Source organism: Lactuca serriola, chromosome 1 (assembly GCF_051521515.1).
Source record: "Lactuca serriola cultivar US96UC23 chromosome 1, Lser_US96UC23_V15, whole genome shotgun sequence".
Lineage (NCBI taxonomy): Eukaryota > Viridiplantae > Streptophyta > Magnoliopsida > Asterales > Asteraceae > Lactuca > Lactuca serriola.
In genome coordinates this window covers 15,075,334-15,101,376 of record NC_136408.1, presented here as the reverse complement: position 1 = coordinate 15,101,376, position 26,043 = coordinate 15,075,334, and the positions used below count along the sequence as shown (strand labels likewise).

Here is a 26,043-nt window from a genome sequence, read left to right as displayed (position 1 = left end):
ATGGAATTTACTTTATTTTTTTTTCTTTTTTTTGATATTGAGATTTTTCTTAATCTAATAAATTAAAAATAAATAAATAAGAAGACAGATAATAACGATAAAGAAATGTATAATTTCTTTTTCTCATTTTTGGCTTTTGGTTTGATTTTTTGTTAGTCTTATTTTTATTATAAAATATTATTATAACGACAAACATTATCATAACGATAGATTTTCCCTTTCCTTTTTCTATATGATATTTTGTTTGGTTTGTTTTATTATATGGGATTTTATTTTGAATAACCCACGTGGGGCGCTATTTTCCACTCTTTAATTTGTTTATATTTTAATTCTTAAAGAAGGTATTAGGTTTACATTCTAAAAAAATATATAACGTAAGTATGAACTTATCATCTATCTCTTATTCTTCCAAGAATTTATTATATATATTTTTAAATTTAACAAAAAAAAAGTTGTGAAAGAAAAGGAAGTCACGTTGTTAAAAGAATGAATCGTATTCTTTAATAATCAATTTTTTTTCAAAATGTTTACTGATTCATAAAATATGTAATATATTAGATTATGTTCACGTATATATATAAAGAATAATAACTATAAAATTATATATATATATATATATATATATATATATATATATATATATATATATATATATATATATATATATATATAACCACATCAAATGACATTTATTTATAAACATTGGTGATTTTTATACTTATACTCATAGATGAACATATGTTTATAAATGACCATGGGTAATTATCATGTGGTTATATGGTTATAGGATATAATTTGGTTATGTTTTGAACCTATCAATATATATATATATATATATATATATATATATATATATATATATATATATATATATATATATATATATATGTGTGTATGTGTATATATAGTCCTTTCATGAGACATAAGAAGAAACAAGTTTCTAGTTCAATTGCTTGCTAATAATATCATGGCAACATTCCCATCCCTTCAATTGTTTCTCCTTTGGTTCATTACATCTATCATTTTGATGATCTGTATTCGTTTCAAATTCTTTTCATTTGGTTTGAAGATCAAGAAATGTTTACCCCCATCTCCACGAAAGCTTCCAATCGTTGGAAACCTCCACCAACTAGGATCGCACCCCCATCAATCTCTACATGCTTTGTCTAAGAAATATGGTCCACTCATGCTCATTCACCTTGGTAGCATACCGACACTTGTAGCTTCATCAATCGACGCAGCCCAAGAAATCTTGAAAACCCATGATTCATCATTTTCAAGTCGGCCCAATATAGCTATAGTCAAAATCCTTTTCTATGGTGGTAAGAACCTAATATTTTCTCCACAAGGGGAACATTGGAGGAAGATGAGGACTGTTTTAGTCACCCGTCTAGTTAGTAATGCACGTGTTAAGTTATTTCGAAAAGTAAGAGAGGACGAAACAAGGAATCTGATTGGCGTGCTTGTAGAGAGTCGTGGCTCTGTGGTTGATATGAGTGCATTAATAGTCAAACTTACAAACACGATAATTTGTAAGTTGGCATTCGGGAGGGTACATTCTGGGTCCAAGTTCACAAACTTATTAACAGAACACATCGAAATGATTGCTACTTTTAGTGTGGGGAGTTATATTCCATGGTTATCCTGGGTAGATAGACTGACTGGCTTAGAGGGAAGAGCAAAAAGAGGTGCTCAAGAATTTGACGTGTTCCTTGAAGGTGTTATTGAAGAACATGTGAATAAAAAAAGAGGAATGGATGCTAAAGGTGATGATGTGCAAGACATAGTTGACATCTTATTGGAATTCCAAAATGAGAACACAAGCGACTTTACCCTTGACAGCGATTCCCTTAAAGCAGTTATTTTGGTATGATTTTTTTTTTCTCAAGGATAACGTGACATTAATTATTATACTTAGAACATCCACAATGCATAGTTCGCTACGAGAGTTTAATGAGATGACATGCTTAATTGACATTCACCGGATTAAACTCTATCATCGTGAGATGCCACTATTATGGGATGTCATGATATAGAGTTTCATGGTCATAGAAGTCTTCAATTTGAAAAAAAAAAAAAACCTTTTACGTATCTATAGCTAGTTGCTTAGTAACTTCCTACACATCTAAATTATTGTGTCTTGATTATATATATATATATATATATATATATATATATATATATATATATATATATATATATATGATTATTTGGAAAACAAAAAACCTAAAAAAACACTAAAAATCATAAAAATATATAAAAAAAATACTTAGAGATCACAAAACTTTTTTTTTGAAAAAATCACAGCTTTTTATACAAAATATTTCATTTTTACAAAAAAAATGATTTTTTATTTTTTTCAGCGAATTTTAACAAAAACCTGTGAATTTTTATAATAAAAATTTGTGATCTCTAAGTATTTTTTATGCATTTTTATGATTTTTAAGGTTTTTTTAGGCTTCTTTTGTTTTCCATAGAACCTAAACATATATATATATATATATATATATATATATATATATATATATATATATATATATATATATATATATATATATATACAGGAATGAGTTTTATGGAAAACAAATAACTAGGGCAACATCTACCGGAACCAATAATCAAATGACACGTGTCTATTTCTTTCTTCACAAGTAATGTATTGTGGAAGTTATTGTGGAAGTGATGTGTTGTCATGTTTTCATTGGTTCAAATATGTGTTGCCCTAATCATTCATTTTCCATATAACTCTTCCCTATATATATATATATATATATATATATATATATATATATATATATATATATATATATATATATATATATATATAGGGTTAGGTTATTTTGTTTTCACTATCTATTGTGTGCCCGTATGATTGATTCTGGACCAATTATTTTAGTTATTTTAAGAAAGTAATTAATGCATATTACATGTTGAAGATATAATAGATATTAATTACATCTTCAGCATTTAATATGCATTAATTACTTTTTTTAAAATAATTAAAATGATTAGTCCAGAATCAATCATACGGGCACACAATAGATAATGAAAACATTTAAACCTAACTCTCTCTCTCTCTCTCTCTCTCTCTCTCTCTCTATATATATATATATATATATATATATATATATATATATATATATATATATATATATATATCACGTGGGCATATATTTATGTATTGTGCTCGATCTAGCAAATAGTATGAACAGTATCGTGTTGGACATAATTTACTTGGCTTCAAGTGTATATATGTAGGTACGTAAAGCATCGATATCAAATTTAAACAAGATACGCATGCATGCAAACGTTTTGATTCAATTCCTTTTTTAAGTATGCGACTTTGCATTGAAAAAAAACTTAACTTTTTAGTTGCTTGCTTGTAGCTGTATAGTACATATGAAGAAAATCAAATTAAAACTAATAAACTATGACTTTTTTTGTTTATTATTTATAGGATGTATTTGCCGGGGGAACGGATACTATATACAACACTTTGGTATGGATACTCACCGAGCTAATAAGAAACCCAAGAGTAATGAAAAAATTACAGCAGGAAGTTACAAAAGTGGCACAAGGGAGATCCATGCTTTTCGAGGAAGATTTTGAGAAAATGGAGTACCTAAAAGCTGTGATAAAGGAGTCCTACCGATTGCATCCTCCGGCCCCATTTCTTCTTCCTCGGGAATCAGTAGAAGATGTGAAAATGATGGGATATGATATTCCAGCAGGCACACGAGTGTTTGTCAATGCCTGGGCAATAGGAAGAGATCCTACGGTATGGGAAAATTTTGAGGAGTTTAAGCCTGAAAGATTCTTGGACAGTTCCATTGACTTTAAAGGGCATCATTTCGAGTTGATTCCATTTGGTGCCGGCCGTAGAGGATGCCCTGCAATTCATTTTAGTGTAACTATCTTCGAGCTTGTATTAGTAAATCTGGTATACAAGTTTGATTTTAGATTGCCAAATGGAGAGAAAATCGAGGATATGGACATGAGTGAGAGAAATGGGCTTACAGTCCATAAGAAGGTCCCTTTACTGGTTGTGCCGACTCCTCGGTAGCTTCATTGTCTCTCAACTTGGTAATAATTTGATTTTGGGTGTTGTTGTCTACTATCTTCGACATCTCCTTCAATATCTTAGCTGTTTGTGAAGTCGGCGTCTATTGCTTTGCTTAGCGTTCTCTTTGTTTGGATTGTTTGTTTACTTTGGTTTTTTTCTTGTGACGTTGTTTGTTTTTGTCTTGTTCTCGTTCACCTCCTTGGTGATTTCTTATAATGGAAGTTTCCATATATTGTCTTCTTTGTTGTTCAGAAAGAATATATATATATATATATATATATATATATATATATATATATATATATATATATATATATATATACTAATGATGCGAACTGGACACGACCCACGAGTGGCGTAAGGTTTTAGTTAGAGTGGATATCGGAGGAAGAATCCACTGAAATTAAAGTGTTATTATGTTTAAGAATTAAGAGAGTTAAGGTGCATTTCTATAAAGGGTAAAAACCAAAGTCTGTTCCATTGTTTGGCATGGATATCGGCTTCTAAAAGTTCCATGGTCCAAGAAAGTCGTCTCCAATGTTTATATCGGTTATTGGACCAAATAATTAATATATTAAACGAAAATAAATACCTTGAAGTGTGTCAACCAACTCCTAGATGAAAGGTCAAGAAATTCTTTAAAAGTTAAAGTTACCTAGTAGTGAAAATCAACTGCATTTTGTTTCCTAAAAACATATCGAATCCAATACTAAATAAATCAAGATTCAAACTCTCAGGTGTCCAATTTAATAGAGATCACAAAATTAAAAAGTCGAATTTTTTGGTTATCAGTTCAAATTCTTAATAATACTAGCTAATGTCTTGTAATTGTTCACGAGTTTTTATATTTTAGAAACAATATATAAATATATGGTTGATACTTGCTCATACTACTTAACATAATAAAACACAATAAAAAACAAATACAATAATAGGAAAAGAAGTAACCATTTTATATAATTTATACATAAACAAAATATTAGTATGTTTTTATATTATGTAAAATCTATGATCTAACTAACTTAAATATACCTTTCGTATCGGTCATGAAATTTGTGCATAATAATAATGTTATTTATGAGATAAACTAAAAAAATATGATACGCCGTTTTTCAAATTGTATACCCATTTTTTTTTCAACTATCAAAATTAGGTTCTAATTTGTTAGTAGTTTAAGATTATGTAAAATTTCACCCCTATACTATTGTCTTGATAGTTAGGTAGCTTAGATATGCTCATTCCATGTACTATGATTGTGATTAAAACAATACAATACAACCGCTTTGAAACCATGTGCTCGATGTGACACAAGGGTTCAAATTTTCTTCTTTATACAAATTATAGTTCAACACTATATCTCAACAAAGTAAACACTATTCTACTTGTCTCAAAAAGACAAAGAACAATGAAGTAAGGATTAATTTTACCAGTTACCTCAAAGAACAAAAGAGACAGAGAAGGAGACAAGTCAGTAGAGAGTTGAGGGGCAGAACCACCAGGTAACTGAGGGCATAGGAGAGAGGCAGTAGGTGGCCGAGGTTGGAGACGCACTTAGGATGGAGGAAACCGAAGATTTCGAGGGTGGCAGCTGCGATGTCAAGGTCCAAAGACCAAAAACGTGTAATTTTTGTTTAATTTTAGGGTTTTCTTTTCACTTTCTATTTTACTTCTTTACCCAACTTCCATATTTTTTGACTTATTTTTATAAACTAAATAGATCAAAATTGGAAATATATTGTTATGATAAAAGATATCTTTATTTTTGTTAACAACATTCTATTTATCTGGATTCTTTTCTTTAACTTTTGGTATCAATAAAATCTGTAAAAACCTTTTTTTGTCGTCTCAAGTGTTGTCGCAGCCTACGAGTGTCCATCTAAAATTTTCAAGGGTGTCCTTCTAAAAATCATAATGTAATCTATAAAAAGAATTTAAACAAAAGGGTGTTCATGGACACATATGAGGATAAGGTAGATTTGCTCCTGAATCCCATCAGTTCCAATTATCAAAAACTCTTCTTCTTGAATCAATGTGACCATTTTAGCCTTTGGTTCAACACTTAATGGACCACAATTGTCACCACTTGCTCTTAGGCCATTTGTGAGAGTTTCCATAGCATGGGTAACACCCAATTAACATTCAAGAAGGAGAGTTGATAAGCAAGCTTGGATCAGTTTGGTGCTTCAAGAATCTGCATTGGGGTCATCTTGCAAGGCTTCTGGTGGTAAAAAGCTTTCACCTTTCCATTTAAATCTTTAGATCTAGCTAGGGTTTTCTAATTTTGTCCCTTTGTTGGATTTTGGACCTCTTTTGGCGAGTTAAGCAACTTTATGAGAGGAGAATGGCAGATCTGAGGTCCCTTGGTCGTTTTGAAGCATAAAAATGGAGCCTTTGTGGAAGTATTGGTCTCATGCATGGGTTAAAGACCTTGGAAAGGTCTTAATGAAGGTTTTGGGTGTATGTGAGGCATGCAAAGGCATAAAGTTGGCAACTTTATGCCTTAGGACGTATTAAACAACTCAGATCTGGCTTTTAGACATAAAGGAATCGAGTGTTAAGCACTTAATGGAGAAAGTGCTTGATTTAGAAGAACGTTGGGCGTACTCAATGCACACTGCGCATAGTCCTTAAGACCCCAGTACACTGTGCATACCAGAATGGTACGCCGAGCGTACGTGCTACAGATTGGGCCGAATCTGTTTTGGGCCTTTGATCTTTTGGGCTTCATTTTGGTTATTGGATTGGTTGCATTCTATGAATTATGGGCTATTTCATCTGTTATGGGCCATGGATACTTTGGTTAGGCCTTATTGGGCCTTTATTGGGCCAAGAGGCTCATTAATAATTCTTGGACTTAGATTTTGGGCCCATTAACAAGGGAAGGATAATTGGGCCTCATGGATGGGTTTGGAGTTTGGGTTTTTCCTTTGACTAATCTAACGTCCTAACATTGATGAATATTATTATTCAACACGGGAGATTCGGACTGTTAGGAGAGCAGCTTTGGTATTTAATAGATAGAGGTGAGTATCCTCACCATACTAATGGGTCGAAGGCACCAAGGCCGGCCCATTAATTGTTATGTATATGCTAATTGGACTATTTGATATGAAATGTGCTAGTTGTTCTGTTTATTGTGTATGGAAGACCTCAGGGGTTCCCGAGGCACTTAGGTGTAAGACCTTGGAGGATTTCCTTGGCATCCTAGGTCAAAGACCTTGGGGGGTTCCCGAGGCACTTAGGTGTAATACCTTGGAGGATTTCCTTGGCATCCTAAGTAAAAGACCTCGGGGGTTTCCCGAGGCATTGGGCTAAGACCATGTGGGGGTTCCCATGGCACCCAGAGTAAGACACTGGAGGGTTTCCAGGGCTTCTTTGTATGTCTCAAGAAATCACGCACTATGTGTGAGTGTGAGGGCTAAACGATTTCAAGGAGTGTTCAAGTTTCTCTCAAGTTATTCCAAGTGTATTTGGTGTTGTGTGAACCATTTGAGGTGTCACACTTGGGGCACTAGGCACTCAAGCTTCATGAAGACTTTCTACATCAAAGAGGTATGTAATTCTAACTTGATATATTCATATGAATCATGTTATTATGCTAGTTAGGATGAATACCTTGGAAAGTTCATATTTGTATGTATAATAGAGAAAACATAGATCCAAGGTATTTAGGGTTGCATGTACACTTAGGAGTGTTAGAATGTTCAAAACCTAACAGTGGTATCAGAGCCACGGGTTGTTTTCTGTTATATTGATGCAAATATTTTATTTTCAAAGTTGAAAAAAAAAAGAAAAAAAACATGAAGTTTGTCAAATTTTAAGATAATTACTTGTTCTTGTGAAAAACTAATTATTTGTAAAATTTGAATAATTTGCTATATGAGTTGAATTAGGTCAAATTTAATAAAAGATAAAATGATATGATTATTTTATTAGTTTTAAAATTTTGATCTAAAGAGTTTTATTTTTTGAAACCTCCATAATTTATGGATATGAAAAGGTTTGAAAAAAAATTGATTCAAAGTTTTTATGGAGTTACAAAATTTGGTGTTAATGTTTTAAAGAATTCCATAACTTAAGAATAAATTATGGATCACCAAAAGTTTTTTGTGTTACCTTGTTTTATGAGTGAATTTAGATTAATGAAAAAAATTATGTGATAGTTGGTTTTAATCCAAATTAATCCAAAAGGAGTTTATAAAATGTGTTTATGTAACTTAAAAGTCACATTTATGAATCTTAAAACTCATAAAAGTTAACATAGGTTACAAAAATGAAGAGTCTTGTTTTCATTGAATGCTTTGATGACTCCATAACTTGTCCTCAAGTTATGGAGGTTCAAGAGTCACTTCATTAAATCATTAAAATGTGTAACCTTAATTAATTCCATATGTTACAAATAAAGAAAAAGTTACATTCTTTTATTAGTTTAAAGTCTTCCATAACTTGTATTCAAGTTATGGAACTTGAAGAGTTTTTGGATTAAAACTACTTTAAACACATAAGTTATGGAATTAATTAGTTTTGAATATTTTCAAAACATGCCCTCAAGTTTTGGAATCTGAAAAGTTTTCTCTTATGAATACTTTAATTCCAAGTTAGCCCTTTAGAATTTTAAAAGTTAAAATTCAACCCTTATACTTTATAATATTATAAGTTAATAATATTTATATATATGTATAAGAGTAAAGTCAGTCTTACCATTAGTAGGCCTCATTCACGAAGCCGATCTATAAAGGGGGTATAAGGTTACTGCCTATAAAATGGCAGTTTAATGGGTGTCCACTCTCACCCACTGCTTCCTTGACTGGTGGAGGGTCGTTAGCCGAATGGGTAGGGCAAGGACTATAATTCTCCCTTCATTAAAAGTATTAATGATAAATACTAAGTAACTAAACCTTTTATAAATACCTAATCTTAGTTACTTAGGAAAATGTGAATAAGGTGCTAATCCATGAAATTACACTTTGTACTTTGTTTAAGTCGGTTAGTGGAGCGTGTGTGGTTAACTGACACACAAACCTGGACTTAACAAGGTAGGCAAAGGGTAATTTAATATTTATCATAGTATCGGTGGAGCGTGTGTGGTTAACCGGTACATCAATTAAGGGGTAAATATTAAGGGTACCCAGTATATTTGCATGGTTACTTCACACCTTGTTTTGTGATCCTCGGCATCCCAGTCACAAAACCTGAAGGGCACACTCGAGATTGAAACATGCCATTGAAAAGTTCAATGAATGTCAAAGATCTAGGAGTTTCAAAACCAATTAAAACCTAATAATACATTTAGTTTATCTTGGTGGAAATTGGTGAATCGTCATTCACCTACCTTCAAATATTTTATAGCTTGGATTACGGCATCCCTCTTCCAAGTTATAAAAGTATTGTGTTGGGTCCTAGCCTTAATATTTCATATTGGGTGTCATATTAAGGACTTTAAATCAACTATCTTGAATATCTCCCAAAAAGATGTCTGGTTTAGACATTTATGATCTTACCAAATCTCTTGAAACAAGCTTTCCTAAATGAAGATGATGTCCCATGGAAATCATACTTCTTTCACCTCCTCCAATTATTCTCCTTAACCCACAAGTTCTTGAAAAGTTTAAGGTCACTCAAGCCCTATTGGCAAGCAAAGGTCTATGTGTGATCACATCTTGGAGATGTAGTCACATATTGACAAGTCGGGAGAGTTGGGTGTCAAATTCTTGTGAAAGTTGGTGGTTCAATCACTTTCAAAGTCACATAGTGAGTTCCTTTGGGACTCCTATGAAACAGACTATGACAAAACCCTTAATGATCTTATCTATTTGCTAAGATCAACTTGCTAAAACTTGTGGACATTGACAATAATGACATTGGATGTCCGGTAAAGCTCTCTCTTTCCAATGGAAAGGGATCGGCCATAGTCAACTCGGTTGACCAAATGGTAAAGAGAGAGGCTAAGTCTGAGATAGTCCCATTATCAAGGGTCTATAGGTAACTATTGCCAAAGAAAGGGGCATTGGTTGTGAAGCTGCCAAATTTACCTAAGGATGTTAAAGTCAATAAGTTTGGCTCTACTTCAGGTAAAGTCCATTGTCTAACTCTATTAAGTACATGCTTGCGAAGATGGATTTCAATCGCATGGTTCGGTGATCAGAATTTTGGGCAATTACTTAAGAGTTATGATATTTATATTGATTAGAAATAGATAACAACAAGGTTTTCATATGGATTGTAAGGATAAGTTTTTCCGCAAAGTTTTAAAATAAAAGAAAAAGGTTTTGATTTTATTTATTTTAAGTATCCTTACAATGACATTTGTGAAAAGTTGTTGCTTATAAGATTCCACTGATAACAATATTGGAAAAATGGATTTGATTCTTTTGGTTGTGGTAGTGTCAAATATTACCAAATAAGGAAAGATTCTCATCACCCAAGGTTCAATTGGACCGAAACTTGGAATCATGCAAGTTGTATAGTATGATGAATGAGAACTTTCAGCTTGGAAAATTAAGACTAATTCCTTATGTGAATAAGGAAAGGACTAAGGGATCGAGTACACATTCTTGTGCACTGCTCAAGTCCACCACAAAAGATCAAGAAGACTATTCTTCATGATTTACTTAAGTTCAGTAAATATGGTTATACTTATAAGTTTAAGTATAAGTCTGTAGCATTGGAGAAGTTTCAATGTGAGACAGAACGAATAAGAAGAATCAAAGTATGGCAGAAAGATAAAAGTTTCTCAAGTCTGAAAAGATGGGATAGTACTTTAGTATCATGTTATATGATCATCTTAATGATTTATAGACCTTATCACAATTCATCCTCTAAGTGCATTTTGATAGTTAAGAAGAGGAGTTGTAAATTGTTGAAGTGGTTAAATCAAGAAGATGAGTCATACTTCGTTCCAATACAAGTCTTAGAGTTATACTCTAAAATTGTAACTTGAGTGACATGTCCTAAAGAAGGTTTAAAACACTTGTCAAATGTAAGAGTAAAAGTTTTCTACTCCTGTACATTTGAAATTGCTAAGTTGTGATGTTTTGGATAAAATAAGACCAACTAAGGCCAATTGTGTGAAGTGTTTGTCTTGATTAGAATCCATACTATCTCTTGAATATTTGACAAGAGAGTCTTATATGTCAAGAGGACAGTGGGAGTCTTAATGATCTTGAAAGTTTCAAGACTTAATCAAGAATAAAACCTAAAGTCCTTCACTAGCACACGATTTGAGGTTTATAACCTATCATGTTGAAATTTTTGTGCCTATTCAAGTTGGCTTTGCATAGGAGTTCTGAGAGTTCTCAATTGGTTGCACAACAACTTGGAAGCAATGGCAGGCCCTTGAGCTGCCAGATGGCAAGAATTTAAGATTACACAAGTTTAATCCATATGAGTTTGGATTTGTCACTAACCTTGTCTTGTGATTATAGTTTTGACAAATTCACATGGATAAGAACACATACACTATTAAATCTAAGGGTCATAATGTTTCTCTCCGATTCATGAAAATGATGGTGAGGAAACACTTTCACTAAGTAGATTTTAGCTAGATAGAAATTGTGATATTTGCATTCTCAAAGTCGTTAGTGGAGCGTGTGTGGTTTACCGGCACACTAACATGGACTTGTGAGAAGTGGCAAAGGTCTAAACAATTGAGAATATGATTACAACATTCCTTTTCATAGTTTTAAAATTGTTTAGACACACATGTGAGCTATCTAAGAGAGGTGTATGTAGCACCTGGTTCCTGGTACGTAAATCTCATTTGAGTATTTTCCATTTTTAGCCTTGGAATCAGCGAGTCATAGGTCCGAATCGCCGAGTAGAGACGGGACCCGGGACACGTTTAAGTTAGCGACTCGGCGAGTCCATATCCTGGACTTGGCGAGTCCGCGTTGTCTGATGAAACCCTAATTTCCAAGGGTTTGCACCCTATTTAAACGACCATTTGCGCCCCAACTCCGCCCCATTCACCCTCAGAAGCTCTCCATACGTCCTAGCCTTTGTTCTTGTGAGTTTGAAGCTTATTAGTGTGTTTCCTTGAAGATTTTGAAAAGGAAGAGGAGTAGATCAAGAGGAAGGGAAGGAAGCCAAGCATCTTAGTGTTCTCTCAGTGATTTCTTTGAGCCGGAGGATTTCCGGAGCAACAGCAGCAGTAGTAGGTGATTAATTCCCACACAGACCAGTAGTTATTTCGAGGTGAGTTTCCTTTCCAGTAGGAACGGGTCTAAGGCACCAAGGCCGACCCGTGTAGACGAGATGATAGTACTAGAGTGTGGGCCGAGCCCGTATCTCTGGGTTTAGTCAAGTATGATATATGTGTCAATATGATAGAGTTGCTTATACTTGTTGTCTGTATGATACTTGTATGTTATGGGTTGGCGGTTCAGTGTGGGCAGGGCCCGTATCTCTCCGAGAGTGGAGTGTGGGCTAGGCCCGTATCTCCCAGATAGTAGAGTGTGGGCGAGGCCTGTACCTCCCGGCTAGCGAAGTGTGGGCAGGGCCCGTATCTCCCGGCTAGCGAGGTGTGGGCAGGGCCCGTATCTTCCCGAGTATGGGCGAGGCCCGTCACTCCTAGCTGAATGTTGTTTGTTATATGCTTGCATGGTATGAGGTATTATGGGGGAACTCACTAAGCTTTGTGCTTATGGTTTTCAGTTTTGGTTTCAGGTACTTCCTCAGCCAGGGGAAAGGAGCCGGCGCGGTAGCAGCATGTCACACACACTCTCTTGTTTCCGCAGTTACGAGTTTATTCTGGGATTGATACTCTGATATTTTGGTTGATCAAATGTTGTGGTTTTCAATTTGGTTTTCGATGTGAAGTGATTCAACTAAACAATGTTTTAACTGTTAATGTTTCTATGTTATGTTTTATAAACGAAATTTTTGGACGTGAAAATTTAGGACGTTACAAGTTGGTATCAGAGCCCTGGTTTGAGGGATTTGGACACACCTTCGGGGGTGTCTGGACTCAAATCGAGGGATTAAAAGATTTTCTAAAAGAAAATGTTTTCTAAAATTGAGGAAAGAGTTTTGAAGAAGAACGAAGTGTGTGATGTGCGCGACCGGCCGAGCTCAAGTAAGTATTCCCCAAAGTAACCATACAAGTTTATGTTATGTTTATCAGCTTTTGTAGAACAGCATGCTAGAATAGGACTAAGGATCTAGGAGTGATGCCTTATGTGCCTGCTCTATGTGTTTCAGTTGTATGAGAATTGCATGCTAGAATCGAGTAGACAACAGTAGGATAACCTGTTAGGTTATGCCTGATAGTATGAGTTTAGCTCTGTATGCTAGATCAGTTTTTCTCTATGAGAGCAGATTTGCTTGAGATTGTTCCCTTAGTTCGAATGCTGCTTGCTTTGTGCTTTGTGGGACTCTGAGTGGTGGGAGTTAGCCATTAGGTGAATATGTCACGTCACATGTGATCAGGGTTGAATAATCTCAGAGTGCTAGATTTGGCCCTATTGCGCAGCTCTCGTTTGAGTCTAACCGTTGTAGGGATGAGCCTGTTACTCGAAGGATTATCCGAGCCTCAACACATGTGATGGTATTCAGGTAATGGCTAATTGGCATTACAAGGAGGCCTGCATCAGCTGAGGACTGGATAGAATAGAGTCGTAGATTTCCCTAGGGCAAGCCTAGGATGAGTATAGCAGTGATCAGTGATAGTGAAAGGGATCTGGTGGAGTCAAGGCATACCTTGAAGAAGGTACGGATAGATGTGGAAGGTAGTTTGGGCCCGTACTACTGAAAGCAGAGGATCCGTACCCGAACCAAGGGAGGCCAAGATGAGACCAGGAAACTTGTGGTAGATATGATCCCTTAAGAAGTGTCAGTATCACTAATGATTGTTATTTATGTGTTGCAGAATGGTGGTACTACGATCGAGGCTGATAGATGGCGGTTCAGGAGAGGGGTCGGGTTCGGGATCAGGTTCCGAGCCGGTAGATGAGGGACTACGCGAGTTCATCGCGTCAGAGATCACTAGGGGTATCCTTGAGTCGACCCCCATTATCTTCGGGTCGATCAAGGAAGGGATCATCGAGTTGATGGAGGATCGCCTCAAAGCATTCAGGAGCGACATGGCATCTGGCCAGTCGGGATCTTGCACACTGTCCTTTAAGGACTTCAGGGGTAGTGGTGCGCCGGATTTCCACGGGGTGAAAGACCCCATTGCCGCCAGATGATGGATTGCAGACATCGAGTCTGCACAGTTGACTAGCTTCTACCCCGAGGGGTCGAAGGTGAGGTATGCAGCAGGGTGTTTACGAGACTGAGCTCGAGATTGGTGGGAGTCAGTGGGTGACTCGTTGGGAGCCTCAAATATCGAGGCTATGACATGGTCGGAATTTGTGACCAGGTTCAGGGCAGAGTTTGCGCCGGCCGTCGAGCTTCAGCAGCTGGCCAGGGAGTTTTTAGGCATGAGGCAGACGACGGAGACTGTGGCGGAGATCACCGCCAAGTTCCGGGAGAGGGCTTTGTTGGTGCCCCAGTATGCAGGTGACGAGGATATGAGGAGGACCCATTATCATGATATGCTTCGGGCTGACATCCGGGAGCATGTTAGTTTTTCAGCTTGCCCTACCCTGGAGTCCATGATCGCCAAGGCGAGGGAAAGGGAGATTGATTTAGAGCACATTCGGAAGAGGAAAGCAGAGGCGGGGCAGGTGATTGGGGCTTCAGGGAAGAAGTCTCGGGGATCAGATGGGAGGCCGAAAGGCCAAGGGGGACCTGGCCGCTGTGGGAAATGCGGTAGGACGCATGAGGGAACATGTAGGATGGGATCAGCAGGCTGCTACAAGTGCGGCAAGGCAGGGCACTTTAGCAGGGATTGTACTACTCCAGTTTCAGCTATTCAGACATCGGAGTTGCTGTGTTTTCACTGCAACCAGAGGGGCCACAAGAAGGCCAATTGCCCCCAGTTGACAGTTTCAGTGCCAGTGAAGGCGCCAGCTCCAGCGACCCTGCAGATCACGGATGGCCGACAGGGCAAGGCAGAGGCTCCAGTGGTGAGGAGCCGGGCATTTCAGCTGACTACCGAGGAGGCACGCGCCGCACCCGATGTGGTGACGGGTATGATTCTTTCCCTCTACTTTATTTTATGATGTTATGATATTGATATGTGCTCTGTATGTATATGTATGCTTTAGGATCATTCCATGTGAACGACATTCCAGTTCAGGTGTTGTTCGACTCGGGTGCCTCCCGATCCTTTGTTTCCCTTGCGCTTAGCAAGAAGTTTCCTAAGTCTTCGGGCACGTTGGATTGCCCTTTGGAGGTAGAGATTGCTGATGATCGATCAGTGCGAGCATCGATGGTGTTTCGGGATTGCGTATTACGGTTGTTTGAGGAGCGCTATTTGGTAGACTTGGTTCCTATTCCGTTGCGCAGGAACAAGGTGATTATAGGCATGGATTGGTTGAGCCCTAATGGGGTGGTGATAACTTGCGCACAGTAGCTGGTGCGAGTCCGGGCCCCAGGTGGGGGAGAGTTAGTGATTCATGGCGAGAGGCCACAGTGTGGACCCTCAGTCTGTTCAGCAGCGAGGGCTAGACGGTACCTTCAGCAGGGATGCGCAGGATATATCGCGTTCGTGATGGATACCCGGGAGGTGGGTAAGGCGACAGTGAGCGAGGTTCCGGTGGTGCGAGATTTCGCAGATGTTTTCCCATAGGAGCTTCCTGGGATACCTCCGGAGCGACAGGTGGAGTTCAGGATCGACCTCGTTCCTGGTGCGGCTCCGATAGCCAAGGCACCGTATCGGTTGGCTCCTCCCGAGATGCAGGAGTTGTCTACACAGCTGCAGGAGCTGCTAGACAAGGGATTTATTCGTCCGAGTAGTTCACCCTGGGGAGCCCCGATCCTATTTGTGAAGAAGAAGGATGGGTCGCACCGGATGTGCATAGACTATCGGGAGCTGAACAAGGTAACGGTGAAGAACCGTTACCCACTCCCGAGGATTGATGATCTCTTTGACCAGCTTCAAGGAGCATCTTGGTTCTCCAAGATTGATTTGCGTTCGGGTTATCATCAGATGAGGGTCAGGGAGAAGGATACGCAGAAGACCGTGTTTCGGACGTGCTATGGCCACTATGAGTTCGTGGTGATGCCGTTTGGGCTCACCAATGCTCCTGTCGCGTTCATGGACCTCATGAACCACGTATGCAGACCGATGCTGGATCGGTTTGTGATAGTCTTTATCGATGACATCTTGGTTTATTCCAAGACCCAGGAGGAGCATGAGGAGCATCTGAGAGAGGTGTTGGAGACCCTGAGGAGGGAGAGCTTGTATGCCAAGTTCTCCAAATGTGAGTTTTGGTTGCGCGAGGTGCAATTTCTCGGACACCTTGTCAACCGGAACGGGATTCTGGTCGATCCGGGCAAGGTCGAGGCCGTGATGAGATTACGAAGTCTCCATCTGAGATTCGTAGTTTCCTGGGATTAGCAGGCTACTATCGGAGATTTATTCAGGATTTCTCCAAGATAGTCGTACCCCTGACGCGACTGACGAAGAAAGCCGTGGTCTTTCGGTGGGGACCCGAGTAGTAGGCTGCATTTGAGACACTGAGACAGAGATTGTGCGAGGCGCCGATCTTAGCCCTGCCAGAGGACGTAGAGGATTTTGTGGTTTATTGTGACACGTCCATTTCAGGGTTGGGCGCAGTACTGATGCAGAGGGGGCATGTCATTGCCTACGCTTCGAGGCAGCTCAAGCCTCACGAGGCGAACTACCCGACGCATGATTTGGAGCTGGGGGCGGTGGTTTTTGCCCTCAAGATTTGGCGGAATTACCTCTACGGGGTTCGATGTACCATTTACACGGACCACAAGAGTTTGAGGTACCTCATAGATCAGCCGAATCTGAACATGAGGCAACGTCGGTGGTTGGACGTGGTAAAGGATTATGATTGCGAGATCCTCTACCACCCGGGGAAGGCCAATGTGGTGGCCGATGCGCTTAGCCGCAAGGCGGCGCCGATCAGGGACGTTTGCATGAGGATGACCGTGGTGACTCCCCTGTTGGAGCGAATTCAGGAGGCTCAACAGGAGGCTATCAAGGAGGAGCATCGGAAGAGCGAGCGTGTGGTGGGTCAGGTTTCCTCCTTTGATTATGATAGCCGAGGACTATTGACACTACACCGTAGGGTTGGTGCCATATCATAGAGGCGTGTGCCAGATTTTGATGGAGGAGGCGCACAAGTCCCGGTTCTCTATTCATCCCGGTGCAACGAAGATGTATAGGGATCTTCGTCTAGATTATTGGTGGCCCTGCATGAAGCGGGATGTGGCATGGTACGTTGAGCAGTGCTTGATCTGCAGGAAGGTCAAGGCCGAACATTAGAGACCGCATGGCAAGATGCAGCCGTTGGATATTCCACTGTGGAAATGGGAAGATATCACGATGAATTTTATCACGAAGCTTCCCAGGACCGCGCGCGGAGTGGATTCGATTTGGGTCATCGTGGATCGATTGACCAAGAGTGCTCACTTTATTCCGATCCAAGAGAGCATATCGGCCGAGAAATTGGCCGTCATCTATATCAGGGAGATCGTGGCGCGGCACGGGGTGCCAGTATCGGTTATCTCGGACAGGGATGTGCGTTTTACTTCCTGATTTTGGAAGAGATTTCATGACGAGTTGGGCACTCGTTTGCATTTTAGCACCGCCTTTCACCCGCAGAAGGATGGTCAGAGCGAGCGGACCATCCAGACCTTGGAAGATATGTTGCGGGCGTGCGTGTTAGACTTCGGTGGTAGTTGGGATACCTATCTTCCCTTGGTTGAGTTCTCGTACAACAACAGCTACCACGCGAGTATCGACCGCCCTCCATTCGAGATGTTGTACGGATGGAGGTGCAGGACCCCGATATGCTGGGGTGAAGTTGGCCAGAGAGTCATGGGGAGCACCGAAGTGGTGCTCAAGACGACCGAGAGGATCCAGCAGGTTCGGAGCAGGCTTCAGATTGCTCAGAGTCGACAGAAGAGTTACGCCGACAAGAGTCGATCCGACTTGGAGTTCCAAGTCGGGGATATGGTTCTCCTGAAGGTGTCGCCTTGGAAAGGCGTCATTCGATTCAGGAAGCGGGGCAAGTTGGGCCCGAGATTCATCGGACCATTCAGGTTTGTAGCCCGGGTGGGCAAAGTGGCGTATAGGATGGATCTGCCAGTCGAGCTCAGCCAGATCCATACCACTTTCCATGTTTCTCAGTTGCGGAAGTGCTTAGTGGACGATTCAGCAGTAGTGCCGTTGGAGGATATTCAGGTTGATGCCAGCCTGAATTACATTGAGTGCTCAGTCTCAATCCTCGACAGGAAGTCGACGGATTTGAGGAACAAGAGGGTGGAGCTAGTGAAGGTGCAATGGCAGCACCGCAAGGGTTCGGAGTGGACTTGGGAGCCGGTGGAGGAAATGATGGAGCATTACCCCGAGCTGTTTCGGGACCGAGCAGCAGACTTCGAGGACGAAGTCTAAAATAAGTGGGGGAGATTTGTAGCACCTGGTTCCTGGTACGTAAATCTCATTTGTGTATTTTGCATTTTTAGCCTTGGACTCGGCGAGTCATAGGTCCGACTCGCCGAGTAGAGACGGGACCCGGGACACGTTTAAGTTGGCGACTCGGCGAGTCCGCGCTGTCTGATGAAACCCTAATTTCCAAGGGTTTGCACCCTATTTAAACAACCATTTACGCCCCAACTCCTCCCCATTCACCCTCAGAAGCTCTCCATACGTCCTAGCCTTTGTTCTTGTGAGTTTGAAGCTTATTAGTGTGTTTCCTTGAAGATTTTGAGAAGGAAGAGGAGTAGATCAAGAGGAAGGGAAGGAAGCCAAGCATCTTAGTGTTCTCTCAGTGATTTCTTTGAGCCGGAGGATTTCCGGAGCAGCAGCAGCAGTAGTAGGTGATCAATTCCCACACAGACCAGCAGTTATTTCGAGGTGAGTTTCCTTTCCAGTAGGAACGGGTCTAAGGCACCAAGGCCGACCCGTGTAGACGAGATGCTAGTACTAGAGTGTGGGTCGAGCCCGTATCTCTGGGTTTAGTCAAGTATGATATATGTGTCAATATGATAGAGTTGCTTATACTTGTTGTCTGTGTGATACTTGTATGTTATGGGTTGGCGGTTCAGTGTGGGCAGGGCCCATATCTCTTCGAGAGTGGAGTGTGGGCTAGGCCCGTATCTCCCAGATAGTAGAGTGTGGGCGAGGCCCGTACCTCCCGGCTAGCAAAGTGTGGGCAGGGCCCGTATCTTCACAAGTGTGGGCGAGGCCCGTATCTCCCGGCTAGCGAAGTGTGGGCAGGGCCCGTATCTTCCTGAGTGTGGGCGAGGCCCGTAACTCCTAGCTGAATGTTGTTTGTTATATGCTTGCATGGTATGAGGTATTATGGGGGAACTCACTAAGCTTTGTGCTTACGGTTTTCAGTTTTGGTTTCAGGTACCTCCTCAGCCAGGGGAAAGGAGCCGGCGCGGTAGCAGCATGTCACACACACTCTTTTGTTTCCGTAGTTACGAGTTTATTCTGGGATTGATACTCTGATATTTTGGTTGATCAAATGTTGTGGTTTTTAATTAGGTTTTCGATGTGAAGTGATTCAACTAAACAATGTTTTAACTCTTAATGTTTCTATGTTATGTTTTATAAACGAAATTTTTGGACGTGAAAATTTGGGACGTTACGGTGTATGATTTTGATAAAGTTTTATCAAAACAATCTAGTATCAGAAATCTGAACTTTGGTAAGAAAGTCAATAAATTATTGATTTCTAGAAGTCCAGCTGATTTCTGAGTACATGTCAAAGCTAGTGGGAGCATAAGTGTTATGCTAATAATCATCATGTTAGTGGGAGCATGATAATTATGATAAAAGTTGCAAGTTAGCAATGTTAATTATAGAAAACAAAAGTTTCAATTAGGAAAGATTTGTTTTGCTATAATTAAGGGAGTGGAAATTATACTTCATCTCAAGTCTAAAAGCTTAGATTGAGGTTTTAAGCGTATTTAGTCAAGGATATATATATATATATATATATATATATATATATATATATATATATATATATATATATGAATTTCTTGTTGGAATGGCTCAACATAAGAAAATTATATATATGGGTCCATTATTTGCGTTCTAAAATTCAATTATGATTACGGCATCCCTTTTCATAATGTGAATTATGAGAACTTGGCAAATAGAAATGGAAATGTTATTGCAAAAGATTGGTTTAGTCTTTATGTGAGACATCATGAATCGTGTCCCATATGCTTCGGATATAGGATCGATTACATGTGCTATATTCATCATTTCTAAAATTTTCCAAATCCCTGGGGCATTAAGAAGGGAAAAGGTCTAGAATTGGATATGACTAAAAGGATTAATCAATTGTCGAGGACAATCTAAGGTTTACCAAAGATTAGATGCTCAAGGACAGTTGGAAGTATAGTGATAATTCTGGAAGGACCATATTGACATAATCTGTAAGGAGGCAACTCTTGTTCAGAAGTGATAGTCAAAATGAATCTGGAAATGTTTCAAAGTTAGAATTTTCAATCTATGTAAGATTAAGGAAACTTAATGCAAGAAGGGTGTTTCCAAGGAGTTGATCTCCTTTGGAATACTTTGTAATGTTTGTTGTCAAGTCCTTGTGACTTTGTGCATAATCATTACAAGAGGATCAATGCATATAAGTTTAGAATCTAACAGATTTTAGTAAATCGCATGAATTTGGAATTTTTGCATTTGCAGTAAGGATTTGGGACTGTGAAAAGAGGATCATTGGAGTTATGTTCAATTGATATATTTCACAAAGTAAAGATCATAGACAAATATAGTATGCATACTTGGTGTATGACATGACTAGTGTTTAGAAAACGTAGTGTACATGCTTGGAGCATGGGACAACTATTGTTTTAAATTCAAGAATAAAGTTGATAGCTGAAACAGTATACAATGAATAATGTGTAATCATATGGTGATAAATAAAAGGTGTTTTATTTATGTTCATAGGTTTTGATACCATATTGGATTCAATTATTCTTGTGTTTCATTTTGCATGTTTTGACTTCCAGAATAAACTAGGTTATTCTTCTGGGATGACTAAGTTATTCAAACCATCCACAGTCGGTCATATGTTGGAAGTAGATATGAATCAAGACTATCATGGGTTGGCTTGTAGAGGTCTAAGATGTTGGACAAAGGGCTACAACACTCATGAGTGCTCATAAGTTCTGAGTATTGGATTCAACCCGCGCTCATTGGAATCACTTCACGGATTTTATCACGAGTGATCATGAGACAATAATATCTTATATTCTTCAAACCTAGAGATATGAGTTGTTACTATGAGTTGGTTGTACATTGATTGCATGAAAACGCATTCGGTAACTCGGTGTTATAAAACGTGCCTTTGTGTATGATTCAACAAGTAGTAGAACAAGCCATATGAGTCAAAGTTTATCCATTCCTTTTACCATTGGGATAAAAGCGATATCTGTGGGCCCCTCTATGATTTGATGATGACAAATGGAAGTGCTCGGCCGGGCCAGGACTGATTTGATTTGTTCAATTAGTCAGTCGTCATAAATCGGAAATCGGGAAACAACAAATGGACAGAGAGAATGATTATAATCCATGTCTCAGTCCATATGATATCTAGAATGGAGGAATATATGATCCTTCATCTAATGGACAAGTCATTGATAAAGTCAGAGTTCATCTACAAGGTCAGAGTTCGACATAAGCTTTTGAGAGCTACGATTGCCAGTCGGTTCTTGAAGTCATACAAAATAATAGTTTTAGACTTATCCAAGTGGGAGACTGTTGGATTAATGTCTAAGTCCATAACTATAATTGGTAAGACTTGACCCGACCCGGCATGGTCCATTTGGGTTACATGGCATCATGCATTTGGATAGACTAAAATGAGAGAAATAACACTTAAGGTTTGTTAATATATTATAAGTTCTAATATATTAATAAGGTTATTTAGTTAGTATTGATCAAGAATTAATTTGGAATTAATTAAGTGATCAAAAGAAGACTAATTAAATATATGGGTTGATTGTGTAAATCATTCATTCTTATATATGTGGGCTTGTGATCCAAGATTCCTTATGTTGGACTAAGTCCATGGGGTGACCCATGGATACTCCATGGAGGTTAAAATCCATGGAGCATAAGGAATGGGTAAATTCATGAGTTACATGGTGTAACCCTAATAGCCACCATATAAAAGAATCCGATGGCTCAAGAAATCACGCACTATGTGTGAGTGTGAGGGCTAAACGATTTCAAGGAGTGTTCAAGTTTCTCTCAAGTTATTCCAAGTGTATTTGGTGTTGTGTGAACCATTTGAGGTGTCACACTTGGGGCACTAGGCACTCAAGCTTCATGAAGACTTTCTACATCAAAGAGGTATGTAATTCTAACTTGATATATTCATATGAATCATGTTATTATGCTAGTTAGGATGAATACCTTGGAAAGTTCATATTTGTATGTATAATAGAGAAAACATAGATCCAAGGTATTTAGGGTTGCATGTACACTTAGGAGTGTTAGAATGTTCAAAACCAAACATTTACTAGCCAGGTGGGGCCAGCCGGAGTGGCAGAGATGACATGGGTCGAGTTTGTTCGGTGATTTGATTCGGAGTTTGCACCACCTACGAACCAACTACTGATTTGCATGATTGTTTGTTCAATTGATCAATGAGTTAATACTTGTGTTGAAATCAAAGGATTAACAGTTGTGACCATGACACTAGTCATATTAGGAATCGGTGAACAATGAATAATTATCCATTGTATCAGTAGTTAGCCATTAATTTAAGAAGTAATTTATCTTAATCAAAGTACCTAAAGAAATTTGTATTCCTGTCAGTTTATCAAGAATTGTTATTAGTTATTCGTTTGAGATTTAATAAACATTTCTTTATTCCTTTCGTGTGTTCTGTAACATATAATCAAATATTTTAAATTAATTCACTACCGCTCCCCTTATGTTCGACACCCTTGCTTATCAAAGCTATACTACACTCGATCGGGTTCACTGCCTGTAAGGTGTGGTTTATATGCAATAAATTAGGACTTATAAATAAAAAACTAGTCATTACAAATTCACATCAATAGAGTAAATTACATGAATGGTCTCTGTGGTTTGTAGAAATTTACGTGTTTTGTTCGTAACTTATTTTTTTAACTCGGATCGTCCCTACTGTTTACTTTTGTTGCGCATTTGGACACCGACATCCTTAAAAAAAGACTATTTTGTCCTTAATATTTCTTTTTTTACTTATTTTATTTGTTATATAATTATTTATATTATTAGTTTACTCAAAAAATTGTTTAATAAATGCTTCCCTTACTACCCCCATACCCTCAAAGTTATTACCCATCTAAAACACCAACTCCACCATCAACCCCGTCGCCTCCGACCATCTCCATTGGTGACTCCCAGTCATTCACCACCGACGACCACTGCCGTTCCAACTAATCTCATATGCTTTGCGACAAATTAATCTATAACATCTTGAAATCTAACATCTCGTTCCCGAGTTCAACTTAATGAGATAAAAGAAAGAAAATGAGTGGAAATGAAAAGAAACAAAAATATAAGCACACATGAGGATCCAAGTTACAAATTAAATGTTGCTCTAATTAGATACATTGTAGGAATAAGATACCCAAAACACTAGCTTAACAGGATGAATCCCATTGATGAGATTAGATAGGAGTTTTTTTTTCAATTGAAAAACCTACAAACTCATTAATCGATCCCTTTCTCTGCTTCACCTAGCAGCCAAAAGTGGCAATGGTCATCTAGAAATCTCCCCACCCTCTTCATCTTTACCTTCTCCTCTTCCACCATCACCATCGACCACCTATATCAGTGCCGACCACCTGTATCGCCATTGATGAAATCGGAGGCAATTCCGATCATATCAACCACTCAAATCTGGTGGTTGTGTTGTCACATAAGTTGATTCCAACCACTAGGATTTGAAATCATTAATTTCTGGAAACCATCGTTTTGTCTCCCTCGTATGCAGGTGTGAAGGATGGAAGGAGAGGGATGATGGATACTGTCTGCAAACATTTCGCCCCGTTCACTTGCGATTTTCGTTGATGCAGATGGCATTTTCTGACGATGGTATTTACTAGTGAGATGAGAACAAGAGGGAAGATGACGATGGTTTGTGGAACGAGAGAGAAATGAAGAGGTTTTACTGGTTGCAAGCTAGAATGGGAAGAAGAAGAGGACTGGTTGCAAGCTAGAGTGGGGAAGAGTTAATGTGGTTGGTGGGAGCCACACATTTAAATATATTTTTAAAATACTTTTATTTAATAAAATATATAATTCTTTATTATTAGGGTAGAATTCTTTATTATTAGGAGTAATTTAGACATTTTAACTCCATTAGCGACCAAACGTGTAACAAAAGTAATAGTAGGGATGATCCGAGTTAAAAAAAATAAGTTAGGGACCAAATGTGCAAATCTTAACAAACCATAGAGATCTTCTTGCAAGTTATAGAAAGATTTAAACACCAACCAACGAAAGGATGAAGAAATAACAACCTTTGTAGTTCTTTGGGTCCTCTTGGGAGGCTTGGAAGTTGATGAAGAATGTGGAACCTTTGAGACACCAACAAGGACTCAACTTGATGTAGATGTTAGTCCATAAACTCTTAAACCTTTAAGCTTGAAGTTCATAACCAAAGTATGAACTTCAAGAGAGTATAAATGCAAGTAATCTTCAAGTGTTCTTAACAAAATAAGAGAGAATGAGGGAGAAGAAGCAAGTTTTGAATTCTGCATAAAAAAGGAATGAATCTTTAGCCAAAATGCAAGCCCCTTATTTATATGCATAAAGTGAAAGTATTAACCATTAGGTCTTAACACTTTAAGCACATATGTCCCCAAAAGCAAACTTGTCTCCCATGATTTTAAGACATGCCATACTTTTCTTTAAAATAATCAAAAGCCCATAACATGCTTCCTAGAAGCATGTTTCAGATTATATATATATATATATATATATATATATATATATATATATATATATATATATATATATATATAAAGTCAAACTTTTATAAAAAACTCACAAGCCTTTTATAAGTTATAAAGTTTGCTTTTTGGCTAAAAGAAAAAAGGCTTTCTAGTCCAAATGTAATGCCCCGATTCCAAGGTATTGATTTTTAATATAAGAATTTTCTTAATTTCAAGGTCTACTCGACGAGTTGGTTGCCTGACTCGTTGAGTAGCAACGGGTTGGTCTACGTGTTTAAGTGACCTACTCGCCGAGTCCAAGGATGGACTCGACGAGTAGGAGCTGGAGGATGAAACCCTAATTTATGGGGTTTTGTACCCTATTTAAAGGATCATTGGCCTCCCCAGCCTCCCCTTCACAGCCCCTTAATACCCCATAGCCCTAACTCGTGTGAGTGTGCTCCATTTGTGTTTCTTAAACTTTGAAGAAGGAATTTTGGTGAGACAAGCTTGGGGAACCTACAACTAGAAGCAAGGAACACGTGGGAATAAGAGATCTACCTTAGTTGACATCCTTTGGAAGGTATTAAGTTGTTAGCTTGGCATCATTTCATTCTGGATCTCTTTTGGGTGGATTTTAGGAAGCTTTTCTTGTGTTTGAGCTAAGATCTGAAGTTGCAACTTCTGATCTGAACTCCCTTGGATCTCTAAGTCCATAAAGTTGTCAGCTTTGGCAAGTATGAACCTCCCCTCAAGTGTAAGACTTCTTTGCAAGCTTAGTTTTGTCATTTTAAGACTTTAGAGCTTTGCATGCACGTAAAGTTTGCAACTTTACATGATAAGCATGCCTTGGGAAGCTGGATCTATAATATGGAGCATTTGCATGGCTTAAAAAGCATCTGTATGGATGAAGGACTGAAGGGACTCGACGGGTTGCATGGTCAACTCGGCGAGTCCGATGAAGATTGTCGTGGGCTCGCCGAGTTAGATGAGTG

At 38.6% G+C, this 26,043-nt stretch overlaps 1 protein-coding gene across 1 annotated transcript; it reads left to right on the top strand.

The window, feature by feature from the left end:
• The first annotated feature begins 928 nt into the window (after positions 1–928).
• Positions 929–4,302, top strand: LOC145055171 (cytochrome P450 Tp4149-like). Its single transcript, XM_079003502.1, has 2 exons — positions 929–1,867; positions 3,458–4,302. The coding sequence occupies exons 1-2, from the start codon at positions 968–970 to the stop codon at positions 4,061–4,063; spliced, it is 1,506 nt and encodes a 501-aa protein (XP_078859628.1). The 5' UTR covers positions 929–967; the 3' UTR covers positions 4,064–4,302.
• The last annotated feature ends 21,741 nt before the right edge of the window (positions 4,303–26,043 follow it).